At 39.7% G+C, this 23740-nt stretch overlaps 1 protein-coding gene across 1 annotated transcript; it reads left to right on the forward strand.

Annotated features, from left to right (window-relative positions):
- The first annotated feature begins 792 nt into the window (after nt 1-792).
- Nucleotides 793-23088, forward strand: MYL10 (myosin light chain 10). The gene is made up of 7 exons (XM_026861503.1): nt 793-976; nt 8767-8853; nt 11506-11581; nt 13004-13108; nt 16619-16697; nt 21767-21815; nt 22556-23088. Exons 1-7 carry the CDS (start codon nt 974-976, stop codon nt 22652-22654), a joined length of 498 nt encoding a protein of 165 aa, XP_026717304.1. The 5' UTR covers nt 793-973; the 3' UTR covers nt 22655-23088.
- The last annotated feature ends 652 nt before the right edge of the window (nt 23089-23740 follow it).

The following is a 23740-nucleotide window of genomic DNA, read 5'->3' on the forward strand; positions in this document are numbered from 1 at the left end:
AGATCCTAGTGTATGTTCCTGAGAAATGTATTGTTGCTGCCGATTTTAATGCAGCGGTGTTCCTGTGATACTCTCACAGACACGCATTAGACCTTTAGGAAATACAATTCCATGTCCTTGGAATTATGCATTTTGTACTGGTTAACGTTTTGGCCCATTGTGATAATGCCAAACATGATTTATGAATCGGATGGAATGTGTATGCATTAATGTCCATGAGCATTCCTTGGGAGACACGGTCCTTGTGGTTCCTATGCTGCCTTCTGTTTTCTCCTGCTCTCAACACCATATTCATTGCTACACTTCTCTTTTTTCATGCTTTGAAGTCCGTGAGTTTTCATAGTTTGCAGTAGCTTGAGGTCTGGCCCTTGGACTTCAGGCATGTATGATAGATTCAGGGAAAACAGAGCTGATCTGAGTTACTTTATTGGCATCTGCAGAGCAGTGCTTTTCTGGCATCCTTCCCGGTTATATGCACCTATGCAGAACCTCAGTCATTTTTCTGGAGCTCTGAATGAATGTGCCAGACTCTGGAGATACCAAATATCTCAGTGGCTGGGATTTATTGCTAGTTTCCTCTGCATTTTCTCGAGGAGTGTGTTTCTCTTTCTGCTTTTTTCAGGATGCCATGTCCACTTAAAATCTTTTTAGTGCATGCCCTGTGTTCATTATTTAGAAGTACATGGGAAAGCCCCTTCAGCTCTAGCTTATTGTGAGTGCTGTACAGCTGTATCCCAACTGCCTTCTATACTTATCTACTGCATTATTTCTGTGAAAGCAAAAGCCATGCATGGAACAGATGCTTGGAATGGTATTGGGATCCAATTACTGCACTTTTCCAACCTTACATCTATTGTCTAAACTTGGAGCAGGCATATTTTTATTCCTTGGTGACACTATATAAAGAGACAATTGGCTTTGTGTTTGCTGGCTGACTAGTTGGCAGAGAAGGGGTGGAAGGAGCAGCAGCAGTATGGTAGGTTTTATTCTTTCCCATGTCTGTCTATTTTCCTCCGTTTGTATTTATTTCTGATTCCAACAGTTCAAACAAAGCAGTAATGACCACACTGGACCCCATGAAATCTCATAGTTAGTATCACATCCAGAATGGAGATACATCCCACAGAGCGGGCTGTGAACTTCCAAGGACTTTTCTGCATGTGTTTAACAAATGAGTAAGGTAGGGAACACAGATGTACTTGCTGAAGGGAAGAGCTTGTTGCATCTGTTTCCAAGACACTAGGGCAGCCGTGACTGGCACGGCTGGTGTTAATTAGTGCTACGGTCTGCTACGGTGTGATGGGGAGTGAGGGAAAGGGATGTCTCTATAATAATAACTGTATAGCTTGTGAGACGGTGGCGAGAAGTTGGAAGTACTGCAGAAAATTTTGTGTCTTGTCTTTGCCCTGCTCACTGTTGGCTTTTAGCTCCGGGACTCCAACAGCCACCTCTGCACCAATGGTGCACTTGATGTGATTCCAAGGAGCAAAGAACTGCCTAAGGAGCAGCAGGCAGATTGGGCTCTATCTTTGTCTTCTGCAAATTCAGAGGAATGACTACAATAATATTAGAAAAAAAAAAAAAAAAAAGCAGCAGATTATTTTCTCTTTCCTTATTTTTCTCCTTCTCACAGATCCTTTTCAGGCTGCCCTGTGGCTCCCTGGGGCTATGGAATATTTGATTCTGGAGAACACTGGAGAGGGAGTTCTATATGAAAAGCTTTCTCAAAGCTTAGTTCAAACCTGATCCCATTTAAGCAGGTGACGAATGTGATCCAAGTGCTGTTCCGAGCAGGGTAAAACCACACTCAAAGTCACTTCTAAAATCCACGCACAAAACTAGGTTCTAGTTTCAGTCAGCGCAAGCCCAGTGTTGGTGGTTTCACACTGAGCATGCAAGCCACTAATCATGTTCTTCACCACTGTTTTAGAAGTGAGCAGTGCCTTGTGCTGAGGATGCCTCTTCATCTGTGGGTTTACAGGTTTCCCTTTAATCAGCTTCACTGAAGTCTAAGCAAGCCCTTTTGAGGGGTGGGTGGCAAGCGCTGGGTCTTAGATTTTCTTTTTCCCTTCTCTTTTAAAATTTTATTTACCAATTTTCTTCCCTCCTATTTAGTACAATGATACTGTATGTTTGAAGATAATTCAGGACATTCTGTGGTGAAATTGCTTAAGTTAGGAGATGTGAAAATATACTGAGACTAATCTGTCTGCTTGCTCCCAGTTCAACTGGATTCTCAGTGGTGGTTCTTTTCATTGTGCCTTTTGTTTGGGGAAAATATCTTCTGAGGTACCTTACTATACAGGGAGACATGAAACAGATTTAAAATGGAAAGAAAAAATAGCCTTAATGAAAGAAAGCTGAAGAATATCTTTACATAAGGAAGTGATCATTTTTTATTAATCAGAGGGAAATGTATATGTAATTATGCTAGATGAACTCTGTGGGGAGGTTTTTTTCTCTCTTTATGATGTCTTAAGGGATTTATAAATATTACAGAGGTTTTATAGCATCATAATATTTCAGATGTGCAGTAAAGCTACTTTCAAAGGATTAGTGCAGACAAAGCAGCATAGTAAAAAATAATTACAAGTCAGCCAGTGCTACTAGGCTCTGACATACAGGGCTGATGAGAGTGAGAGAGGCAGGGTTCAGGGAGATAATTTTTCTAACAAGAGCAGACCACACAAGTGCTGTGGAATGGAGTTCTGAGAACTGTCTACGGCTCTCCGTTAATTCCCGGGAATTTCAGTGAAGTCGGGTCTGTGATGTCTCCCCGCCTGCTCTGTGCTGATGGAGAGAAGGAAGGGAAGAAGAGAGGTGGAAGGAAGGAGAGGGAAACCCTTTTCTAATTCCCCAAACATTCCTGTTTATTCAGTTCCAGTGACACCTTGTAGCAAATTCTGTATGCTGAAGGGAACTGCGTACCCAAAAATAGATTGCATTCTGATCAAATGTGTTTTGCAGCCTGCTTAACTGTCTGGAATGTACCACCTGTACTGAAACAAGTACTGACCTCAGTGGAGCAATGCTGATTTCACTAGCTGAAAATGTGGCCAGTTGTTTAACTGTTGAAGTGTTTGTGTCGGCTTCTGCACAGGCATGTATGTGTACAGAGGTGTGTGTCCGCCAGCACAGAGGACTGCGTACGTGGACAGGGACTGTTCATCTGAAGCAGGAGGATATGTGTATGCCAGAGAAGAAAATTTGTTGAGCGGGGAAAGCAGCTGGTGAATTTTGTGTCTTAGAGGTTGAGCAGTCTGCGGTTGGAGAGGTTATCTGCTGTTCCGAGCTAAGTTTTGGGAGATAACGCATTCTCTCTGTGTATCTGTGCAAGACAAAAAGGAGACGGTGTTGGGGAAAGGATTTTATGTGGGGCAAAGGAGAATGTTTAGTGTACGGGAGCGTGAAGCGGGGAGGATGCAGTCCAACAGATTTTTGTATCTAGAAGGGATCAAAGGTGTGTGTGTCTGTGTGGGTGTGTGGGAGGCTGGGGCTACACAGAAAACGGAGTGAGGATGAGAAGGGAGGGATCTGTTTGTGAGTGTGGAGTAGGTAATAAAAAGATCTTCTGTTTCTCAGTTCTGATAACGTGGGTTTTTATTTGAATGATCTGAGGCTGTTACCTGTTTGAAATGCAAATTGTGCCCTTAGAGCAGTTTATGTTGCTTGCTCCTCTAGACTGTTCCCTCAAAGGCATGCACTTGGGTTGGCCTTATGCTGCTCACCTGCCATGAAAAGTACCTAAACCACGCTAAGAAAGGGTGCCTTGTTCATAGCTGGGATCTTTGGTGGAGATATAGTGTAAATTATCTCAGCAGAGCAATCTAGTGAGACAATAATCAACAAGAATCCTGGCCAGTGCTGCAAAAATCCCTTGGATGGGCCTGAGATGTAACTTTTGATTCAGAAGCTGGATTCAGTGATAGCAAAAATGCAAAGACAGGAAATGTCAGCACTGAGATCCCAGAGTGGATGAAAAACAAGGAGAGAGTGTGATGGATGAAAAAGTAATAGTAACTCAGAGTTAACATCATACTGTGGATCACAGTAGGGGACAGAATCTGAGCAAGATGATGGATGATTCTGTCTTTTCTGTAGTCACGGATGTAGTTGCAGAGGAAGGAAGTATAAAATGGGAAACAGTGCAATTTAAAGCTGGTAGCATCTTATGTCTAGTTCGCCCTGGGCTGAATGAACATATAAGGGTACAAGACAACAGAATCAGGCTCTTAATAGCATATGCCGCTGTTTTTCTCTGAAGGACTCCCTCCCAAGAGACCTGCTTATCCATTGGTGTCTTCTCTGGTAAAACAATTAAAAGAACAATAAGTTGCTGAGTTGGGAAGTGGTTTTGCTTGTGTTTCAACTTTGGCTGTCAGGAATATCAAACTGTGTCATCTTCAGTTATTAAGAGTATTTTCTGGGTGTTTTAAGGCATGGTGGGCCAAGCAGGGAACTGACCTTCCCAAACGAAACCAAAGATGTGGCTTCTGGCAGAGTGCTGCCCATTTTGCCTGAGTGCCTGTGAAGGCGTTCTTGCTCTGCAGAAAATGCTGATAGAGTTTGGTTACTTCATACCTACTGAAGGGTAGAAGTGTGCACCTGAGCAGTCAGTGCAGAGTAGCACCAGTAATGGGGCTGAACCTTTGTTTATCTTGCAGCAACTTGCCTGTTTTACCATACTTGTCTGGGTTGTATTCAGAATTCACTGAAGAGCTGAAATGATAAAGCTCTGCAATAATCCAGTGTCACTTCCTTCGTATCTTATGTGTCATGACCTGCCCTAGCACCAGCCTTTTATGAATTTATCAGGGTAAAAACCACCTCACATTCTGAAGTAAGAACTAAGTATTTTCAGCTTCTTTCTCCTTTGCATGTAGAGATATAAAGTGATTCCCTGTCCCTCTCCTTCTAGGTCACCCTGAAATCAGAGATTTTTTCACTCTGATTCACTTGAATACACACTTCCCTCCTGCCCCACAACATACAAAAAATGAATCCCTATTCCTATATCCAGAGAGGTGAAGGCAGCACACACTGCCTACCCGTGTTACTGCACTATCCTTGTTCTCTCTGGCTCCCTGACACTGCCAGAGAGGAAAAATATAAAGAACCTCAGTGAAGGAAACTCAGCTCATGGTAAATGTCTGGTTCAACAGTTTTCTTGGGACCAGATTTTGGTATGGCTCCATTTTTTCATTTAAATCTTCTAAACCAAACCAAACCATTAAAAAAAAAAAAAAAAAAAAAAAAAAAACAAAAAAAAAACCCCAACACAAAAAACAATCCCAAATCCCTTTAAAATCCAGGCTAATTGAGAGAGTGTTAACACTAGTAAGACAAATGAGTGATATGCGACAAGCCTGTGGTTTCTCTTCTAAAGTGAAGTGTTGTTTTCTTCACAATAGGATGATTAATACACTCAGGCAGGAATATTAATAGGCTTGTTCAGTTGTTGCAACATTCTTCTCACTGCTGTGCTATTGAGGCCTTGGAATCCGAGCCCAGGGGACCCTCAGCTCTTCAGTTTCTCATCTGGCATGTTTTGTATGTCAGTCTCAGAGCACATGTTGCAAAGATAGAGCAGCTATCTTTGCAAAGTGCAGCTTGGCACACTTTGCATTTTACAAATGGGGAAATCAAGGCAGACAGAAGTGATGTGTCAGTCACCCACTTGATCCTCTGTAGGTCACCTACTAAATCCTTGACAGTTTAGAAACCATATGTTTGCTCAGTTCTCTATTGTTATTTTTACTATGCCATTCTTTCAGAGAGATACTTGAGAGTCAGAATCCTGGTTCTATTAATTGAAAAATTCTGGAGGGTTTGTAGTTTTCAGACAGCAGCACAGACCTATTTCTGTGCTCCTAGAGCTGTCTTTTAATTTAACTTACCCACCAGAAAGACAGTGACAATGTACTGTATTTTGTTCCTCCTCTACCTACTTATCTCTCAGTCTTCATAGAGCCTGCCTACCCACCAGTCATGCAAAACCAAGGTGCAGATTCTTTCTGTGCTTGTGCATTTCCTAGCCTTTCAGAGCAGATGAATTATTCCCAATACCGCATATGCAACAAATGGGAGACTGATAATCTAAGATGTTCTGTACGTTTAATGCCAAAAGACTTATCTTGAAACTGGTGATGGAAAGCCATTCCCATCCAACAGCTGTTCATTGGCCCCTGTGAAATGTATTGGTGGTCTCAGCCCCATTCCACATGTGAGCAGATCATAAATAGGATCCACACCCAGAGCTTCGGCAGAAAAACTAAAGATAAATTGAGTAACATGGCCACTGATCTCCTTTATCAACCCTGGAGTTGACTAACCAGAGAATAAAACTGAACAAATATAATGCCAGGATGCGTTTCTCCTAGTACAGTGACTGTTCTCTGGAAAACTATTCTTCAATATTTTGTACCTTGAATAGGACTTCACTAATGTAAAGAAACTTTTGGATGATTTTTTGTGTTGCTGGTCTGTTTCTAATAGATACTGAGCTACAGCTTTTGGGTTTATCTGATCCTTTCTTAGAGTTACAATCCTTGCTTAAAGCCTTACAGCACAGAGATCCCACTGAACTGAAGAATAATGCAGCTATTGCCAGTGTTTGGCATCTAAAGTTAACAAAATCTGGAGCTGGAGCCCACTGTCCTTCATTGCGGTGCTCACTTAAAAAGATGTAAATTGTTTGCTGGCATGGGGAATATTTATCATGCTCAATATTGATGCTGTATTTGGTCGCAGCAGAGCAGAGCATGAGAATGGTAAAGCATGTTTCATCTTCATAAAGACCAGATATGTGAGCACAGGAGAACCAGTTTTCCTCCCCCATCGGAAAACGCTGAGGCCAGCCCCGTGCCCTGTGGTCAGTTCCCCCAGACAGCTTCTTGCAGTACATTCCGCTGGGTAACATCTGCTTTCTTTTTACCTCAGGGAACAAATACATGTAAATACGCAGGATTGTTCTTAATATTTCCATTCGATCTGGAAGTGTTGAAAACCTCCACCAGGCACCTCACGTTACATGGAAGATTGCCCATTACTGTTCAAAATAACACTTATTTCATGTGTAGGAGGAGGAGGGAATCTGTTTATTCCAAAATCAATATTTCTGAATTCATTAAACATTCCACTTATTCACTTTTTTTTCCATGCCTGTGGTGGCATTCTATCCTTGTTTTTAACCTCACTACAAATACATTTTTCTTTTATTTTCCATTCCTATTTCCAGATTTCAGTGCTTTGCATTAGCTGATTGAAGTTTGACAGGTCTGAAGTGTGGGTATGTGGGGGAGTGTCTACCACAGCCCTAATTTTCAACCTGGGATCTAAACCAGGGTGGATAAGTGTGGAAATCTGCCTGGCAAATTAAATTGATCAGACAATGTATACTTCAAACAGAGTCAAGTGGGAATATTTCGTTGAGCTGCTCTGCTCCTCAGGATATTTGAAATCAGTATTGAATTTGAACTTTCACAGGCTTTTTTATTTTGATGAAAGGAGACAGTAGAAGTTGCCTTCTGTTTCATACAGAATAGCCCAAACTAAGTAAGACTAATTTTCCATGACATGAGAACCAGGTGGGACTATGATGATGAAGTTTAAAAGTAAAAATGGTAAAGCAAAAAATAATCTGTCTCGAAGGGAACTCAAAAGGCGATGTAGCTCATTATCCTTCCCCAAGTAAGGATAATGCTGTGGTTAAAACATATCTGTAATCCTTAGGAATCACAGATTTTATTCTTTACTGCAGAACAAGAACTGTATTGTCTTAGGCAAGCTGGTTGGGCCCTTATTTAGAGATATATCATGAAATGTAGTTCTGACTGATTTTTAGTGATCATTACATTCTTAGATATCTTTGTAGCTCTTTCCCTAGTCTTTCCCTGTCTCAGTCTTCAGATACAGAATAGTGATAAAATCAGGCCCTCCCTTTTATTTAAGATTATTATCTTGAATATTAAAATGATATGGGCTAGTAAGGCAATGTAGTGTAGTGTCAAGAATATAGACTGTCCAAGTGTAGAAGTGTCCCTATGTAGGAAGAACCTGAGACAGAGCAGACTTCTGAACATTTCCGTGTGAGTAGGAAATGATATCATTTCCCTTAATAGCCCTTGAACCGAGTCTTCATATAGGGCCTCATATTGAGTCTGGCTGCCTGGCCCTGCATGGGGACTGGAAGTGACCTGTAGCCACTTACCTGAATTGTATTTCTTGAGAACAGCAGGTTGGGAATTCTAGCTTACATCTCCAAGTAAAACTATGAGCTTGCATCACTCCTGCCCTAGTACAAGAGCTCTGAAAAGCCACTGTGGAAGGGGGAGCAGTCTCCTGCATCAAACGGTCTGGCACAGGTGACTCTGCCCAAGGAACAGGCAGTTCCTTGGGGAAACAAGCAGTGGACCAGATGTGATATTCAGAGCCACACTTTGGGCCCCTCACCTTTTTAAGGGAGCACAGGGTCAAGCTGTCCTTGTTTATCTGAGCTGTCAGGTTCCAGGCCAGTTCAAGAAAATGGCAAAAAGCCTCAGTGAGAGATTCATCTGTTACTAAAGCATTCTTTGTTATCTCATATATATATATATATATATATATATATATATATATGATTGAAATGTAAACCTTGTCATAACGAAACACAATGCTCTTGTATTACTTGACTGTATGTATTTTACCTTCTGTTAAAGATGGGACTTGGTTTTGTGGGTGCTTAACAGACAAAGTAATACATATCTGATCTTCTTATTTGTATTACAGGCTCCAAAAAAGGCAAAGAAGAAGATAGAAGGTGGTTCCAATGTATTCTCTATGTTTGAACAAACCCAGATCCAGGAGTTCAAAGAGGTTGGTCCCTACTCTGCTGTTCTCTACAGTCTGCTGTCATTGCTAATGAATAACATAGGTTTTGTTTGTAATCCTCATTCAATTCTCCATCTGCTTTAATAGAACACACAGTTGTTTTCTGAATCATCTTTGTGGGTTTGGCTGGTATATAATTTTCCTTGTGTGTTTGTTTGTTCTTTCTTTCTTTCTTTCATTCTTTCTTTCCTTCTTTCTGTCCCTCCCCTCACTCTCCTGTTTCAAGCTCTAGACTTATTTGAAAAGCCCCCAAGCCCCTGCCCCAAAATAGAGGCAAACTATCAGCTCATCCTCTTTAGCCCTGATTTGGGAAAACACTTGAGCACATGTTTAAAGTTAAGTTTAAGTGGTGTTTTAAATAAGAATAGTTCTAAGTGAATAGAGATGCCTTATTGAACCAGGGCTTTAATTAGTGAACTGTTCCACAATAGCAATATAAAATATTCTTCTGTGCCCTTCTAATACTGCCCACAAACTAGAAACAAAAAAACTAAGAAGCCCTCATCTGACTTTCTCCATAAATACCAATAAAACAAAACAACATGTTGAGATTAACTAAGTAAGCATCTTTTAGCTCCCAAAGAATTTGGTATTACCATGCCCTGTAGATCCCTTGACCAGTCACTTGTGAGATAGTAAATCTAATGGGCTGGCATAAAAGCTGAAGCATATTAAAACCAGATGATTTGTTTGATGACTTTATGCTCTTTTTTCTGGGTGGACATTCTAGAATATCTGTGAGGCCATCACATTTTTCACTGGTTTGTAATTTTAAATTACTCATTTTCTCCCCATTTTTGCTAACTCACATCTCTAAAGCAATAGCTAATGTAATCAATAGCTACTGTTTCATTCTGTGCATGCGGCTTTCAACTTCACTTTTCATAAGGATTCCCACCAGTAAAGCTCAGTGGTGAATGAGACTGAAAACTCATGCAAAGGATTGTGAATATGACCCAGGTAAATTAATTGAAACCACTGACTTTTTCCCCACAGTTAATGGAAACATGTTTAACACTCTTCTCCCACCTCTTCTCCATATCCTATGAACCTCCAGCTTTACTTTCTCCAAGGACTACTGTTTGAAGATGTACCAACAAAAAGAACTGGTCAGAATGCTATATTTGATCAACTCTAAATGAGATAATACTAAGAGCATTTCTGGGAGGATGGTGGCAGAGTAACAGCAAAATCATGAGGCATTGGAGTAGTCCAGTGAAAACCAACACCATGTTGTGTCTAAAAACGGCATAATTGGAACAAGTATTTCTGAAAAGCTGGTTTTGATCAGCACATTTTTACCTAGAGATTTCAACCAGCTCACTAGAAAATGTTTCAGCACTGCTGTTTTGCTTCCAAATCGGGGGATCACCATTTAAACCAAACCTTCCCAAAAGGAGGGAAAGCAGCTCTAAAGAGCCAGGCTTAATTTTTTATGAGATGATGGCTTGGCAGGTAAATGAAGGGTTATGAACATGCATGCTGCAGGTAATCACGTGGGCAAACTGGAACGAGAGCAGTGGGGCTTTGTAAGAAACTAGAAAACGACATGAATATATGTTGATATAATAGGATCATGGAAAGAAGTGCACTCTGTAGAGCAGTAGACTTTAAAAATCTGCAGGTTACTGTAGTTGCAATGGACTAGCTGTATTCTCAGGAGAACACTGTCTTTTATAATAATACTGAAGTAAGAATAATTCCTGGTGATTGTAAAGATACACTCTCATATTGATGTGCATGTCAGACAGATCAGCAGCTTCAGAGACATGCCTGGTTCTACTAATATTCCCCTTAGTATGACCAGGAGAATTTCAGGTCATTAAAATCCTTCTAAATCAATTAAAAGTGTGATGGCAGTGAATAGACAGACATGTAAATAGATAGATAGGCAGTTAGCTGGCTTGGTAAATAATGGTCAGACTACATAAATTGTGTATAGGCTGAAAGCAGAAAAATAACTGGATTTTTAGTATCAAAAGTTAAATTTTGCCTGACAAGAAGTTTTTAAGGTCAACACATCAAGGTCAGTCAGAGCACATAGTGCAGTCTGAAGGATACAATTTATTAGAAAGGGAAACAAACTTTGAATAAATAATATTGTGAAACCTGCATTTCTCTACACCTTTGAAAGTTCAGCTCTCTCTTTATGATGGATCACTTTAAGGCCTAGAAGAAATTGACTTTTGCTTGATAGAGATATCCACAGTAATTAAATGTTTTACGGAATTTGATAGCTGCACAAAGGAACGAGGTATGGGAAAGGCACAGAACACACAGAGAATCCACTGACTAAATCCTCCCTAAGTAAGGCTTCCCTAAATCAAACTTTTATGGGTTAAGGCCTGACTGGTTGGAGCTGCCAGCATTGGCTTCAGCCCAGCTACACGCTGCACTGAGCATTAATTTAGTAAGAAGAAGTTTGGGTGGGTTTAATTAAGCCCCTTGCCAAGACACAGTAATGTGTTGAAAGTGAGGAAAGTGCAATGATGTGGCATGATGTGGATGAATCAAAGGAAGTTAAATATTCTTTTTTTACAGCACGATTATAATACCCCCCAGGACTGATGTTTGTGATTGTAGCACTGTCCAGTGCAACATGGCAATGGCAATAAATTTTCCTTTTCCTCCCAACAGGCTTTTACCATCATGGATCAGAACAGGGACGGCTTTATTGACAAAGCGGACTTGAGAGACACATTTGCTGCACTGGGTAAACTGGCAGTAATAATTAAATAAAAGAAATACAGTTTAAACTTCAAGCACACGAGAAAAGTTTGTATTAGAATTATAGTGGAGGAAATAATGAGATACACAGGAGGCAAAATGAAACCTGTTCGGTTTGATCTTCCTCCTTTATGGTAGCTGCTGTCTTACTACATAGCTCCAGCTGGGAAGTCTCCTAAGCAGCCCGTTTCAGCAGCAAAATGAAGGTCTCTCTGGGACTCTCTGGTGGGTGCAACAGAGCTGTGCAGCTGGCAACTCTCCAAAGGCACTGATTCCTCCCCTACAACTATTTCATAAAAAGCCCACCCAAGCAGGGTCCATGCCAGGCATTTCTGATTTGCCTCTGAATCCAGGCTTCACAGGCTGCACCTTTTTCATCTAGGAGCCATGCAATATCTACCAATTAATGTTGTTGTCATGCCCTAGCTGTCCCTCTGCCCACACAAAAGTAAGAGGACTTCATGTGAGGTTCTGTGCATTTATGCAGGGTGGAATGTGCATGTCATGAGATTAGGTATTGTCCGTTCCATGTGCATCACAATCCTGATAGTATCAAGCAGCTTAAAGCAAATCTTCCCAAGGAAAGGAAAAAAATCAAAATGCTCATGATCCCAAACCTGGAGTTATATCCTTGTTGCAACATTGGAGGCTTGAACAGTGATGTACGCATTTGGGCTTTTGCCATCTGGATCCTATTAAAAAGAGTTTGATAAGAATCTTTAGTGCTCCCTGGGGTGGAATCAGACGCCAGCAGAGTCAGTGCAAAGAGCAGAAGCTCCTGAACTCTTTATTGTGACAACGAGGTTTGCAAACTTTGGCCTGTAGCTACTGTTAGCCTGAAATATTTATTACTTAAGGCCAAGTTCTGATACCTTTCCTGTTCAGTGAAACCCCTCAATGCCTATAAAGTACAGTCACAGCAAATTACCACTCAATTTGAGTAAGGTTGCCAGGGTCTAAATTATCATCAATAGGACTGCACAAGGATGGGGAAGGGATAGGGCTGCACAAGGATGGGGAAGGGATATGACTATTCAACTCATCCATCTGCCCTCTACTCAGAAAGGCATCTCAATATACAGGGGGGCAAAGACTGAAAAAAAAAAAAAAAAAAAAAAAAAAAAAAAAAAGAAAAGAGAAAGAAAAACAGTTTATTTGGAAGTCCCTCTTCTTTTGTCCACTGCTGGCCACATCCGTATTGTTTATCCTTCTTACTCCTTCAGTCACCCTTTGATCTTAGAGCTGACTGTGCCAATTTACTTTACACTGGGGTATTCTGGAATTGTGTTCTACCATGTTATTAGCAAAGCTGCACAGAGCCCTGAGCTCCCCAGTGGGAGGAGATGAACGGGAATCATTTTTTGAAACACAATTTGTGATTTATTATGAAAAATGATCTCTGCTGCAGGTCGTCTGAATGTCAAGAATGAAGAGCTTGAAAACATGGTGAAGGAGGCGCCAGGTCCTATTAACTTCACTGTCTTCCTTACTATGTTTGGGGAAAAGCTGAAAGGTAAGTACCTTTGGGGGCTTGGAGAGGTATCTGTCAAAGATCCTCAGCACTGAAATATCTCAGCACCTTGCAAATTATAATAATGTATCCACAGAACAATGCTTAAAGGCAAGGAGTGATCTCCATTTTTGCAGACAGAGTTGAAGTATAAAGCGGCTAAGGGATGGTCCAGAGGACAATTCAAAGATGTGATTTCAGCTTACATAAGCTAACATGAAAGTGGTAAGTTGAGCTCCAGAAAGTAATGAAATCACAGCAGCCTGGAGCACAGTGCAGATGAGTTATTCACCGTCAGTAGGTTCCTAGGCTGAAATCTGTTGCTCATGCTATAGTGGTATCACTCCCAGTGTTAGGTGATTTCAAAGTATTTTCAGTATTTCTACAAAAGAACTTTCTGCACTCCTTTGGCTCATTATGCAGACATGACCTCTTCATCTTCCTTGCAGTTATAGGGCATGAAGGAGCAATGTGACCTTCACTCATTTGCTGTATTAGTTGTAACCCAGTGCCCAGCCTTGGTTCCACTTGAGGCCAATAGTGATTTTGCCATTGGATGAAGATTTCACTTAATGGATTGGATAAATTGAAATAATTTAATCTCAGTGGATTTACAATTATAAGGAAGAGGGATTTTGCCCACTGCCACAGAATATATAGGGGTCACTGTAGGGAGTTCAGAAAACGTGGGTACTGAATTAGTTGTGGGAGCTAGTAATTTAGTTTTATGTCTTATACTGTTAATGGCTAGGAACTGCAAGAGAGGGACCGTGAGGCCAAGAGAAACCTCTAGTTAGCTTCCTATATGCATTAGGGATAGGTGAAAGCCTTGACCTTCAAAGCAAGGTTGGCTTTAGCCAAGCACGTTCCAGAAGTTTGTTAAATTAACTAATGAACAGAAAAATGAAAAAAATCTGATCCCATCTTCGTATAAACATTTATTCTATTGTTGCTGGATTCTGACTTTATATTGCTGAGCACAATTTCAGTGAAGAGCTTTCTATGCTTGGAACAGAAAATAGAGAGGTCTGAAAGAAAGAAATAATGTAGCTGGTTCTCAAAGAAATACACTAGGAACACAGCATGTCTGGGGAGCGTAAGAGGTGATGGAGAGGCCTGTAGACTGACTGAGGAGGAGATTTTTTTACCCAGACATCAATCTGTCTTGATCACTGTGGTACCTCCACCTTTGCATTCCAGATGACATCTTGCAGAGTAGTTAGTGCCCTTCTCCATAATCTTCCTTCTGGGCTATGTGACTGTTTCTTGTGGGATGCCCTGATACCCATCCCTGTCTGTTTGTGATGCTTATGGTCATACAGAGCAGGAAAATTAGCTCTTCTTCCTTTCCCCTCTTCCCTCTTGTCCCTTATAATTGCTGAAGTTGGCAAGGAGTCTGGCCCTGCCAATTGTGTGGCCTAAAAGCAGAGCCAGCACAGGAAGGTGAATGGTAAAGCATACCCCTCTTGTCTGCAGGTTTCCTGTTGGCTACTAGCAGAGGAGGAGGGCTTTTTTAATTTCCATTTGGTGAAGGGAAAATCACAGCTGTGCTTGTCATGCCCTTCTGGTTGGGTTTGTCATGCAAAGGAAGCAGAGCCAAAAGACTGCACATTCCCAATCAAAACTAATTGGGATGAAGAGCCTTTGTAGTGCAATTAGAAAGGGAGAAAGGGCTAGAGGAAGTGGATATGGCAATTTTGCAACACTCTTTATTAGCTAAGTACCACTCAGAGAATTTGGTGAAAGGTGCTTTCTAAGTAAAATTTGTTGTGCTGTAATTGATTTCTGTCATAAAGGGGAAGCTGGGATTTTCAGGATGAGCTTTAGCTTTATATATTGAGATTATGATGCCAGATGAACAGCTAACAAAACTCAGTTTATGTTAATGCCAACCACATGGAGCTGTTTCTACAGGGAGTCAGAATAATACAATTTGTACAGAAAACAGAGATGCCGCACATCAAAGAAACCACTTTATTTACCAGCTAATCAATAAAGAATGCCTGCTGCATTGCTTCTCTTCAAAGCCAAAGTCCAAGGATATGACAGAGTAGAAAATGTAAAACACAGTAAGGAAAAAAATCCCCCACACAGTGGTGACTACTTAAAATGCAGACCTTTCCTCGGTGCTGGAAGACGCTTCTCTTCATGGGACAATCAAAACACTCATTAAATACCAATGCTCTTTGTATTGATCACACATTCATTGCAGTTTGAATACATTGCCTACAGCTTTGCAAAAAAATAATACATGACCGGTGTGTCATAAGAAGGACACCATGTAGCCTTAGGTTTATTCACTATTATATCCACTAAGATATTTACTAATACTAATCCTTGTGAAACCTTGTAAACAAAGAACACTAAGGCGGCCTCAGGAGCGTATGCAGCCGTCAGAGCAGGGAGCCTCGGCTGGGTTCTATTCTGGTTCTATCTCTGCCAAACTTTGAAGCAAACTTTGAAACTGCAGTTCTTCACGTTATTACCTTTTTAAAATCATGTTTTCAACATTTTAGCATCCCAAGTAGCTTCATTTGTCCATGGGTCTGTCTACATGCTTGTAAATTTGGTTTCCTACAGTTATAAATAGCGATTTGCATTATATATACTACCATAATACTTTGAAATACTGGGCAACAGTCAGAAACGGAGTATATAGCATATCCCTTGGTGTGGGTTGAAACTAATTGTGCTCAGAATCTGCAGCATTACAGAACAGTCAGAAACCCCAGCCAAGATGAAGGCACTGTGAAAGCTAGTCCCTGACCCAGATTTTTTCCAGTCCAAATAGATGGGACAGATAAAGGATGGAAGAAAAGAAAGACTATTACTATCATTTTACTGCTGGGAACAGAAGAGCAGGGAAATTGAAGTCATAGCAAAAGTCGGAGGCCCAGCTAAGAGCAGAAGCAAAATCTTGGAGCCATAGTCTAGTGCTTGAAACCACCCGTTTCTATAAGTAACACTTAATGAGGAGATACTTAAGTGGAAACGTGCTACAGAACGTAAGTGCAGATCACCATTTTACATTGATCATCCTGTTTCCATTGCATTCCACTGACATTCTGATTTTATGATGAGCTCCATTTCCTTTAGTGAGGGAAATAACAACCTCTCTATATAGTGAAGAACAAGTAACATCAAAAAGTGTTTTTACAAGGAACGTACAGTACAAGATTAAAGGAAGGCAGTGAGGGAAACAGTTTGTTATATTTTCATTTCTGAAAGCCACTAATCCTCTGGGTACTGATATTGGAGACCAGTTCCTGGAAGTTTTCTCTCCTGCAGACATAGAATGGATATGAGTTATTATTTTTAAGCTTCTGAGCATTGAACTATTCACCTCTATTGTTTATCTGACATGACAAATGCTGCCGACTTAAGGAGCCTTCAAACCTACAACTGCAGAATTCTCTATTTTGCACTGTTTTCAAGTGCATGTAATTACTTAGCGAGTATTCGGCAACTATAGAAATACATCCAGGTTTCTAAATTATATTTCATTAATTTTAGGCACGGACCCAGAAGAAACCATTCTGAATGCTTTTAAGATTTTTGACCCAGAAGGAAAAGGCCACATAAAGGCAGACTAGTAAGTTTATTTCAAATCCTTTTAAAAGAATAATAATAACAATAATAATAATAACAACAACAATAATAATAATTGCACAAGTTTAAAGAACTGCTTAAAAGCTATATTTTTTACAGTATTATAAGAGACAGAGGAACCGTCAGGCAGACAAAATTAGGTTTGTAAGCCAAAGTTAAAAGACTGGACTATTGTATTAATGTATTTGTATACCAAAAAGAGATGTTATTGTCTTCAGACATTGTAAGAGGCAACGGAAATATAATCACATGTAGGCCATTAGATAGCCTTTTTTGAAGGTCTGGATATAAATCAACACATGACTCTTTGTAGATTAACTCCATATGTAAAATTAAAATGAATGTCTGGTGCCTAGCTCTCGGAGTGCTTGACTAAAGTGGGGAAGCTAGTCCCCTTTTAAATACATGATCAGTTTAATTAACTCCGGGACATGTTTTTTGTGAGGACATTTTCCTTGTTATGTGTTTCCCGTTTGAGCCTTCTGCTTCTAGACAATAATTTTCTGCAAAATTCCACTAGATATGGTGGGAGCCAAGCCAAATAATACTATTAATAACGTGGAAATTATTGTCAATATGGGTATTTTTTAAACAAGGAGGCAGGACCTAATTTGTATTCATAACCTGTTACACCACCAAAGCAAGGTAAAAGGACTTTAAGTGCTAATTGCACAAATGTAAATCCTCCTTGCACTGCCAGAATGGTGTAAGCAGGCCTTCAGGCGAAGAAGAGAAATGATATCAAATCAGGGCAGTGGACGAGGAGGTCTGACCGATGGCTCCAGTGAAATGCTTTGTGTGCCTAGATTTACTCATGTGCTTAAATTCCTTGGTGGATTTGGGGTCTATACCTTTACTGCAGCAGCCATTTCAGGTAGATTTTATAAAGCCTAATATGTACAGGAAATTTATTAGGGATCCGTGAGTTACAAAATTGTATTTGCATCAATTCATTCTGCTAATGTTTTGATAAGGTAAATAAAAGCTAAACCTCTTACCAGAACCTCTAAGGTGGAGTTTTCCATGACATTATCTGAAATTATTGATGTCTCATGAAAGTTAGTTGAAAATACAAAATTCACGTACAATATCTGTTTCCATTACCAATATGCTTTTCTATGACAGTACCCCAGTGGATACGAGAGTTCTATTATGGTACTCAATATGCAAAATAAAAACAAAGATACATTCTTTTCACTAAAGAACTTCCAAATTAATTAAAACACAAGTGGATGTAGCAAACAATCAGAAGGAACAGAGGGTTAACAGTTATCCTGATTGTTTGGGGGTTAACATTATCCAAACATATTGGGAAGAACAGTCAGAGAAACACATCAGAACTGACTCAAACAATCAGAATAAAATGTAGCCTGTTGCCAAATAGGCCAGATCACGCGGTAGTGAAATCACAACCATGAAATACATCCTTCTGATAATACAAAACCCATGAAATGTTATATTTCCCACCACTATCTGTAACAATACACTGCATACAAAATCTGCAGCTTGCAAGTCTCTGTCCAGTTCTACATTCCTTGGATGCTGAAAGCCAGTTGGAGTTTGGGGCAAATTAGGAATGCAGTATCACACTCCAAAATAGAGATGAGAGAGAAATACTTTTATTTTTCCTTGGTGGAAAAGGTCAACCTTGTCCCCACCCCCACTGCACTGCTAACATTAGACAATTGTTTTAGTTCATCACCACAACAGAGCATAATGTTTACTTATTAGACCCGAGGGTAATGTTGATCATTACAGAACAAACCATAAAATCAATTCTGTGAATGTCTTTGAGGTTTAACTTCTATTCATATGCTTCCAAAATTTAGACATTGGAAGGTTTTGAAATAATTTTTATGTTGGCTCATACAGCCATTTCAAAATGACAGTTAACGTTAATAAATAATATTTCTCCATATTAAAAAACCCTGGGATGTTTCTCTGCAAAACCAGCCATGTTGACCTTTTAATCAGAACTTCTTTTTGTGTTCATGGAGTTAACATCCTTCTGGGGATATTTATGTCTCTTCCCTCTGCGTGTTTTCACCTCCAGTCTGGAAATGACTCACTTAGTCCATCTGATGGTAGCTGGGATGGAGTCTTCTAACCTTTCCAGAAGCTCCAGGAGTTTATAACTTCCTTCCAAATTCAATGACAGACTTTGTTTGTCTGCATCGTTATATCACACATAAAATCCTTCCTATAGCATGATGTCAAAAAGAGAAAATGCTTTAGGTCACATTCTCAGCTGGTGTAAACTGGCATAGTGTTTGGAAAGGTTCGATGATTCAGTCCTAAATGCCATTCATTGGACAAAGTGAGTCAGGCCAACATCAACTGTGTCTAATGCTGATGCCAACAAAACTTTTCAGATTCGTATGAGATGAAAATGGATCCAGGGAGTTTACATGCATTCTGGACCTTTGGAGATTAGTTCAGCTGAACTAATGATGTTTCTCATCATAGTTGTAGAGCACTGCTCATTCTAACTCACCTGTTTTTCTCCAAAACAGCACTGTAGAAAGGGCAAACCCAGTGGAAAATCAAAATGTTTCACAGATAATTTAAAAAAAAAAAAGGTTTTGAAATGTAAGAATGCAACAAAGTATTTGTAACTGTAGAAGGAATTGATGTGACCGAGGACAAGAGATAACATAGAGACTCCTACGTCAAGGCAAATGGATATTCTTTTTTTGTACAGAAGACTGATTGTTGGGGTTTTTTTGAGAAGCAAATAGTTTTTGAAAAGAAGAAAACAAGATACACAAAGAAGAAAGTGCATAATCTCCAGTTTTGGAAATTGTGACTGTGCGTTTCCCTATAAAATAAATAATGGAAAATGTGCATAGATCCTTAACTCAGTCCTCCTTCCTTATGAGTGTGCCAGAGCCCACTGGACTGTGCATCAGAATATTATAATTAGATATTTGATCTTTTCTTTTCTCCTAAATACTTTAAGCATGTGAATAGAAGACACATAGTGCCCAGATCTCTTTTTAATGTAGTCCTGTTTGCTAACGAAGTTTATTTGTGACTTCTGACAAAATTGCTGTAAGTGCTTCCTTCAATTCACCAAGCTCCTTCCTGTATCACACTTCCTATTTACATTTGCTAATGCTGTTTGCCCCAGTGCACATATATCCAATAATCAATTTATGCTGATGAGAATAATCTCTCTACTCTTGCACCCACTGATCATTTGAGAATTTTACTTCAAAAAATGCAGTCGTATAACAAGTGGCCAGGATAACAAAACAGAAACGGCAATATGAGAGAAACAGAGGATGGAAGAGTTTCCTAAGTAAAGACAGCGGTAAAGTAACTCAGGAGAAATAGATACAATAGCTCAGGCTCTATCTGTGACTTCAGAGTATTTCCTAAAACTTGCATGGATATTTTCACTCTTGTCCTTGTGGGTAAGATCCTTATTCACTACACAGAAACTTTTTTTTTTTTTTTCAGTTTTCCCTTTCTGACCTTCCGAATGAGCCCTGCCCAATAGGAAAGAGATTCAGAAGTGTATATGCCTCTTACACAAATGGGGTTATATCCCTGTTGTAGCCTTTTACTGGGGGAAAGATGTGTGTCAGAGATATGAGGAAGTACAGTCGTGGTTTTGCCATCAAAACTAGGCTTTGATCTGTGTAACTTTTTTCACTCGAGATGCATGGTGCACGGGAGCAGAAAGGAAAGCTTTACTATTTTGCCTGACTATCTGCATCCACAGTAGGTGAATTTTGCTCATATAGAAGTGTTCCTGTGCAGGCATGATTTGTATTATAAATAGTTAGTTTAAAATATTCACTTTAAAAAGCAGAAATAAATATTCAGTTTAAAAAGCAGAAAGGGCCTTTTCCAGAAGAGCTATTGCTCTCACTTCCACAGAGCAAATTCTTCAAAAAAGCAGCCTTTTTTGTTTGTTGTTTTGTTGGGTTTTTTTTCCAAATCTACAAACTAAAATAGATTTCTGTACTTGTTTCAGTTTTTGTTTTTGTACAACAGACAGCTCATTTGTTATCACAGGTTTATAGTCCATTTTACTGATCTAAAAAAAGTCCCGATAACGTATAAATACCTTTGGTAGTGACAAAAGAAGACAGCTCTGCCTCTTCAGTGTGAATGCAAACTCTTTGAGATTAGTATAGGAATTCTTCTACAGGAAGGGGAAAAGATTAGTGCAAGTGAAAGGGAGGTTTATGTGATATAACTGAGTTCATGCTGGTGGATATTCCAGCACATTGCGCATGTACTGCCCTCAGCACATGAGTAACTGGGTGAAATATGAAGACGTTTTATCTAAAAGGGTTAGACTAGAAACAGTAATCATTTTTTCTGGTTTTTCTATTCACCTATAAACTTAGGTAAAAAAAATTACACGCTCAACTGACTTCCCACAATGGGTTTGAAAGCAGAAGGTAAATCAGCTGAGAGGCTGTCCCAAAAATATTCTCTTTGATGTAATTGCATAGGATGCAGATTGTGTGTGGGATAAGCTCCTTGTTACAGTGCTGTAACTCCGGATCAAGACATTGTACCGTGACATACAACAGGTCTCATGCAGTTTCACAGTCTCCTCTGGGAATGACTGCATGCAAATAAAGAGATTCTCAGATGATGATTTGGAATAGTTGCTGGAGTTCTCTTTCAAGTCCTCTTTCTCATTTCATGCTCTGTTCCTTTCATCCTCACATTTTACAGAAAATATTCTGTCTTTTAGTTTTGTTAAGTGATCCAAACTTTAAACAGCAAGTGAGAAAACCTACCATTTTAAGTTAAGCATACAAAATTGCTGTATTTCAATTAGCGTAATAACCTTAAACAATTTTAAACCTCTATAAAATGTCACAAAAGCAAAATAAGTTGGCAGAGCAAGGCATTGACACTGATGGGTGCCCGCAGAAAATCTCTTACGGTATCATGTAAGGATTAACAGCTGTAATTTATGCGGTCACACAGATTTTCTTCCATGCAACTTCAGGAAGGGTCTTGCCATCTGAATTGCCATGTGCCATTATCACCCTTTAATCAGGTTATTTCATTTTATTTGAACAGCATCAAAGAAATGCTTATGACACAGGCAGACCGGTTCAGTCAAGAAGAGGTAAGGACCTTCTTTATTCAAAATAGGGATCTATCTCCATCTACCATTCAGCAATAAGCATTTGTCCCGCTTTAAATGCATGAATTTAGCTGAAATCCAGACTGAAAGAAGGTTGATGCCAGCTCTAGCAATTAGGAACAATTCAGTGCATCTCCTCTGAATAACTCCATGGCTAAATCAAAGTCAAACAGATTCTTTGGACTTCCATACAAGAGTAAGCGTGGCCTATCTCTTGCTGTTCTTTCCTATGGTGAGCTGGGCAATAAATTTACTAGATTCCAAGTGGGCTTGGGTGGGGACGGTGATCTGGTTCCCATTTCTGTGAGAGTTATTTTGTTTGAAATCTGAAATGAGTTTTGAAATGAGGTACTGAGTTTGTGGTTTGTGTGAGACTGAACATGGATTCTGCTGGCTAGGAGGAATTTAGAGGAGATTGAGTGGAGTTGGTTCATGGCAAGAACAGACTGGAGTGCAGACTATAGTACATTATTTGGCCAGGGCTTACCTGGATTTCAGGGAGAGCTCTTTTCAACAGGGAACTTGCTGGGATTCTAGCAGGACTGTATTAACTAGTTGTGTCCTAATTCCTTCTTCAGTTTTACTGAAGGCAAGGAAAAATTTTCTGTAGTGATTAACAGATCAAGGCAGAGGGAGCTGGACTGGGCTGAAAATGAAAAGCAGTACATGTTGCTGTCCCACAGTTCTATGTTTGTAACACTTATCTCCTGTTTGCTTGGCAGATCAAACAGATGTTCGCTGCTTTCCCTCCAGATGTCTCTGGTAATCTGGACTATAAGAACCTCTGTTACGTTATCACCCATGGTGAAGAGAAAGACTAAAAGGAAAGAGATGAGCTTCTCCTGAGATGATGCACCAAGTTATTTCATAATGCTTTTGTGTGCAAGACAAAGGGCTAAACATACAGTATGTGAAGCCATGTGGTCATCAGAAGAGAACCAATAAAACAATTGAAATTAGATTAAAGTTATTTAATGCTCCTGTTTTTATAAAAGATGAAAATTGCTTTTTCCAATCCTTTTTTTTTTTTTTTTCTTTTTTTTTTTCTGTCAGTGGTTTGAAAAGGAATTTTCTTGATGAACTGGTGCTTTCGTGATTTATTGACAATCCTAATATTCACCAGATGGTCCACTGGGCACTGTAGTGTTGCTTAACCTCTTGTCTTTTATACATAAGCTCCATGTATTAATTGAGAAATCCTCTAACTTATTGCACCAGGAAGAGTATTTGGTAAATTGAATTCTGTTCCATTTCACAGCCTCTAGCAATGAAAGTGTAAATAAAACAATCTGAAGCTCTTGTGAATATGCAACATGCCCTCTCCATCTCAGTGATGTGGCTAGTTTCATAAGCCACTTGACTCATTTGCTTTGGTGCAAAAGAACAGAAGTGGAATAGTGGCTATTTTTCTCATAGTAAAATATGCCTAGGTGCATTTAGAAACCAATAATAACAAATTTTGCCCTTCAGAGGTACCTTTATTATATGTAGGAGGTTGCCCATGAAATAACAGCAATGCCTTGTCTTTCACCTGTTGGTCATTAGCCTTGTTTTACGGGTGAGGCACACACTGGAAGGATTTGTTTTACCAAAGATCATCGAAAGTCTAGGGACAAGGGCAAGAAAAGAACTTAGGAACTGTAGCCCAGCATTACACATGAATGCAGACTGCATCTCATTTTTATAATTGAAGATCAGCATAGTTCCTAAAATGGGCTACAGTTTCTTGTATTTGGACTTCTAGGAACTGGACATATTCTGCCTATGTGGAATATTGCATGAATATTTCCTGCGTGGGAGTCAGAGAGATGCTGCAGCCAAAGTGAAACAGGCTTCTGCTGTTTTAACAACTAATGAAAATGGTTTCCTTTTGCATCAGTGTTGTTGGCACCACAGTCACATAGACA

This window comes from Athene cunicularia, assembly GCF_003259725.1.
Source record: "Athene cunicularia isolate RWA chromosome 19 unlocalized genomic scaffold, athCun1 chr19_part1, whole genome shotgun sequence".
Lineage (NCBI taxonomy): Eukaryota > Metazoa > Chordata > Aves > Strigiformes > Strigidae > Athene > Athene cunicularia.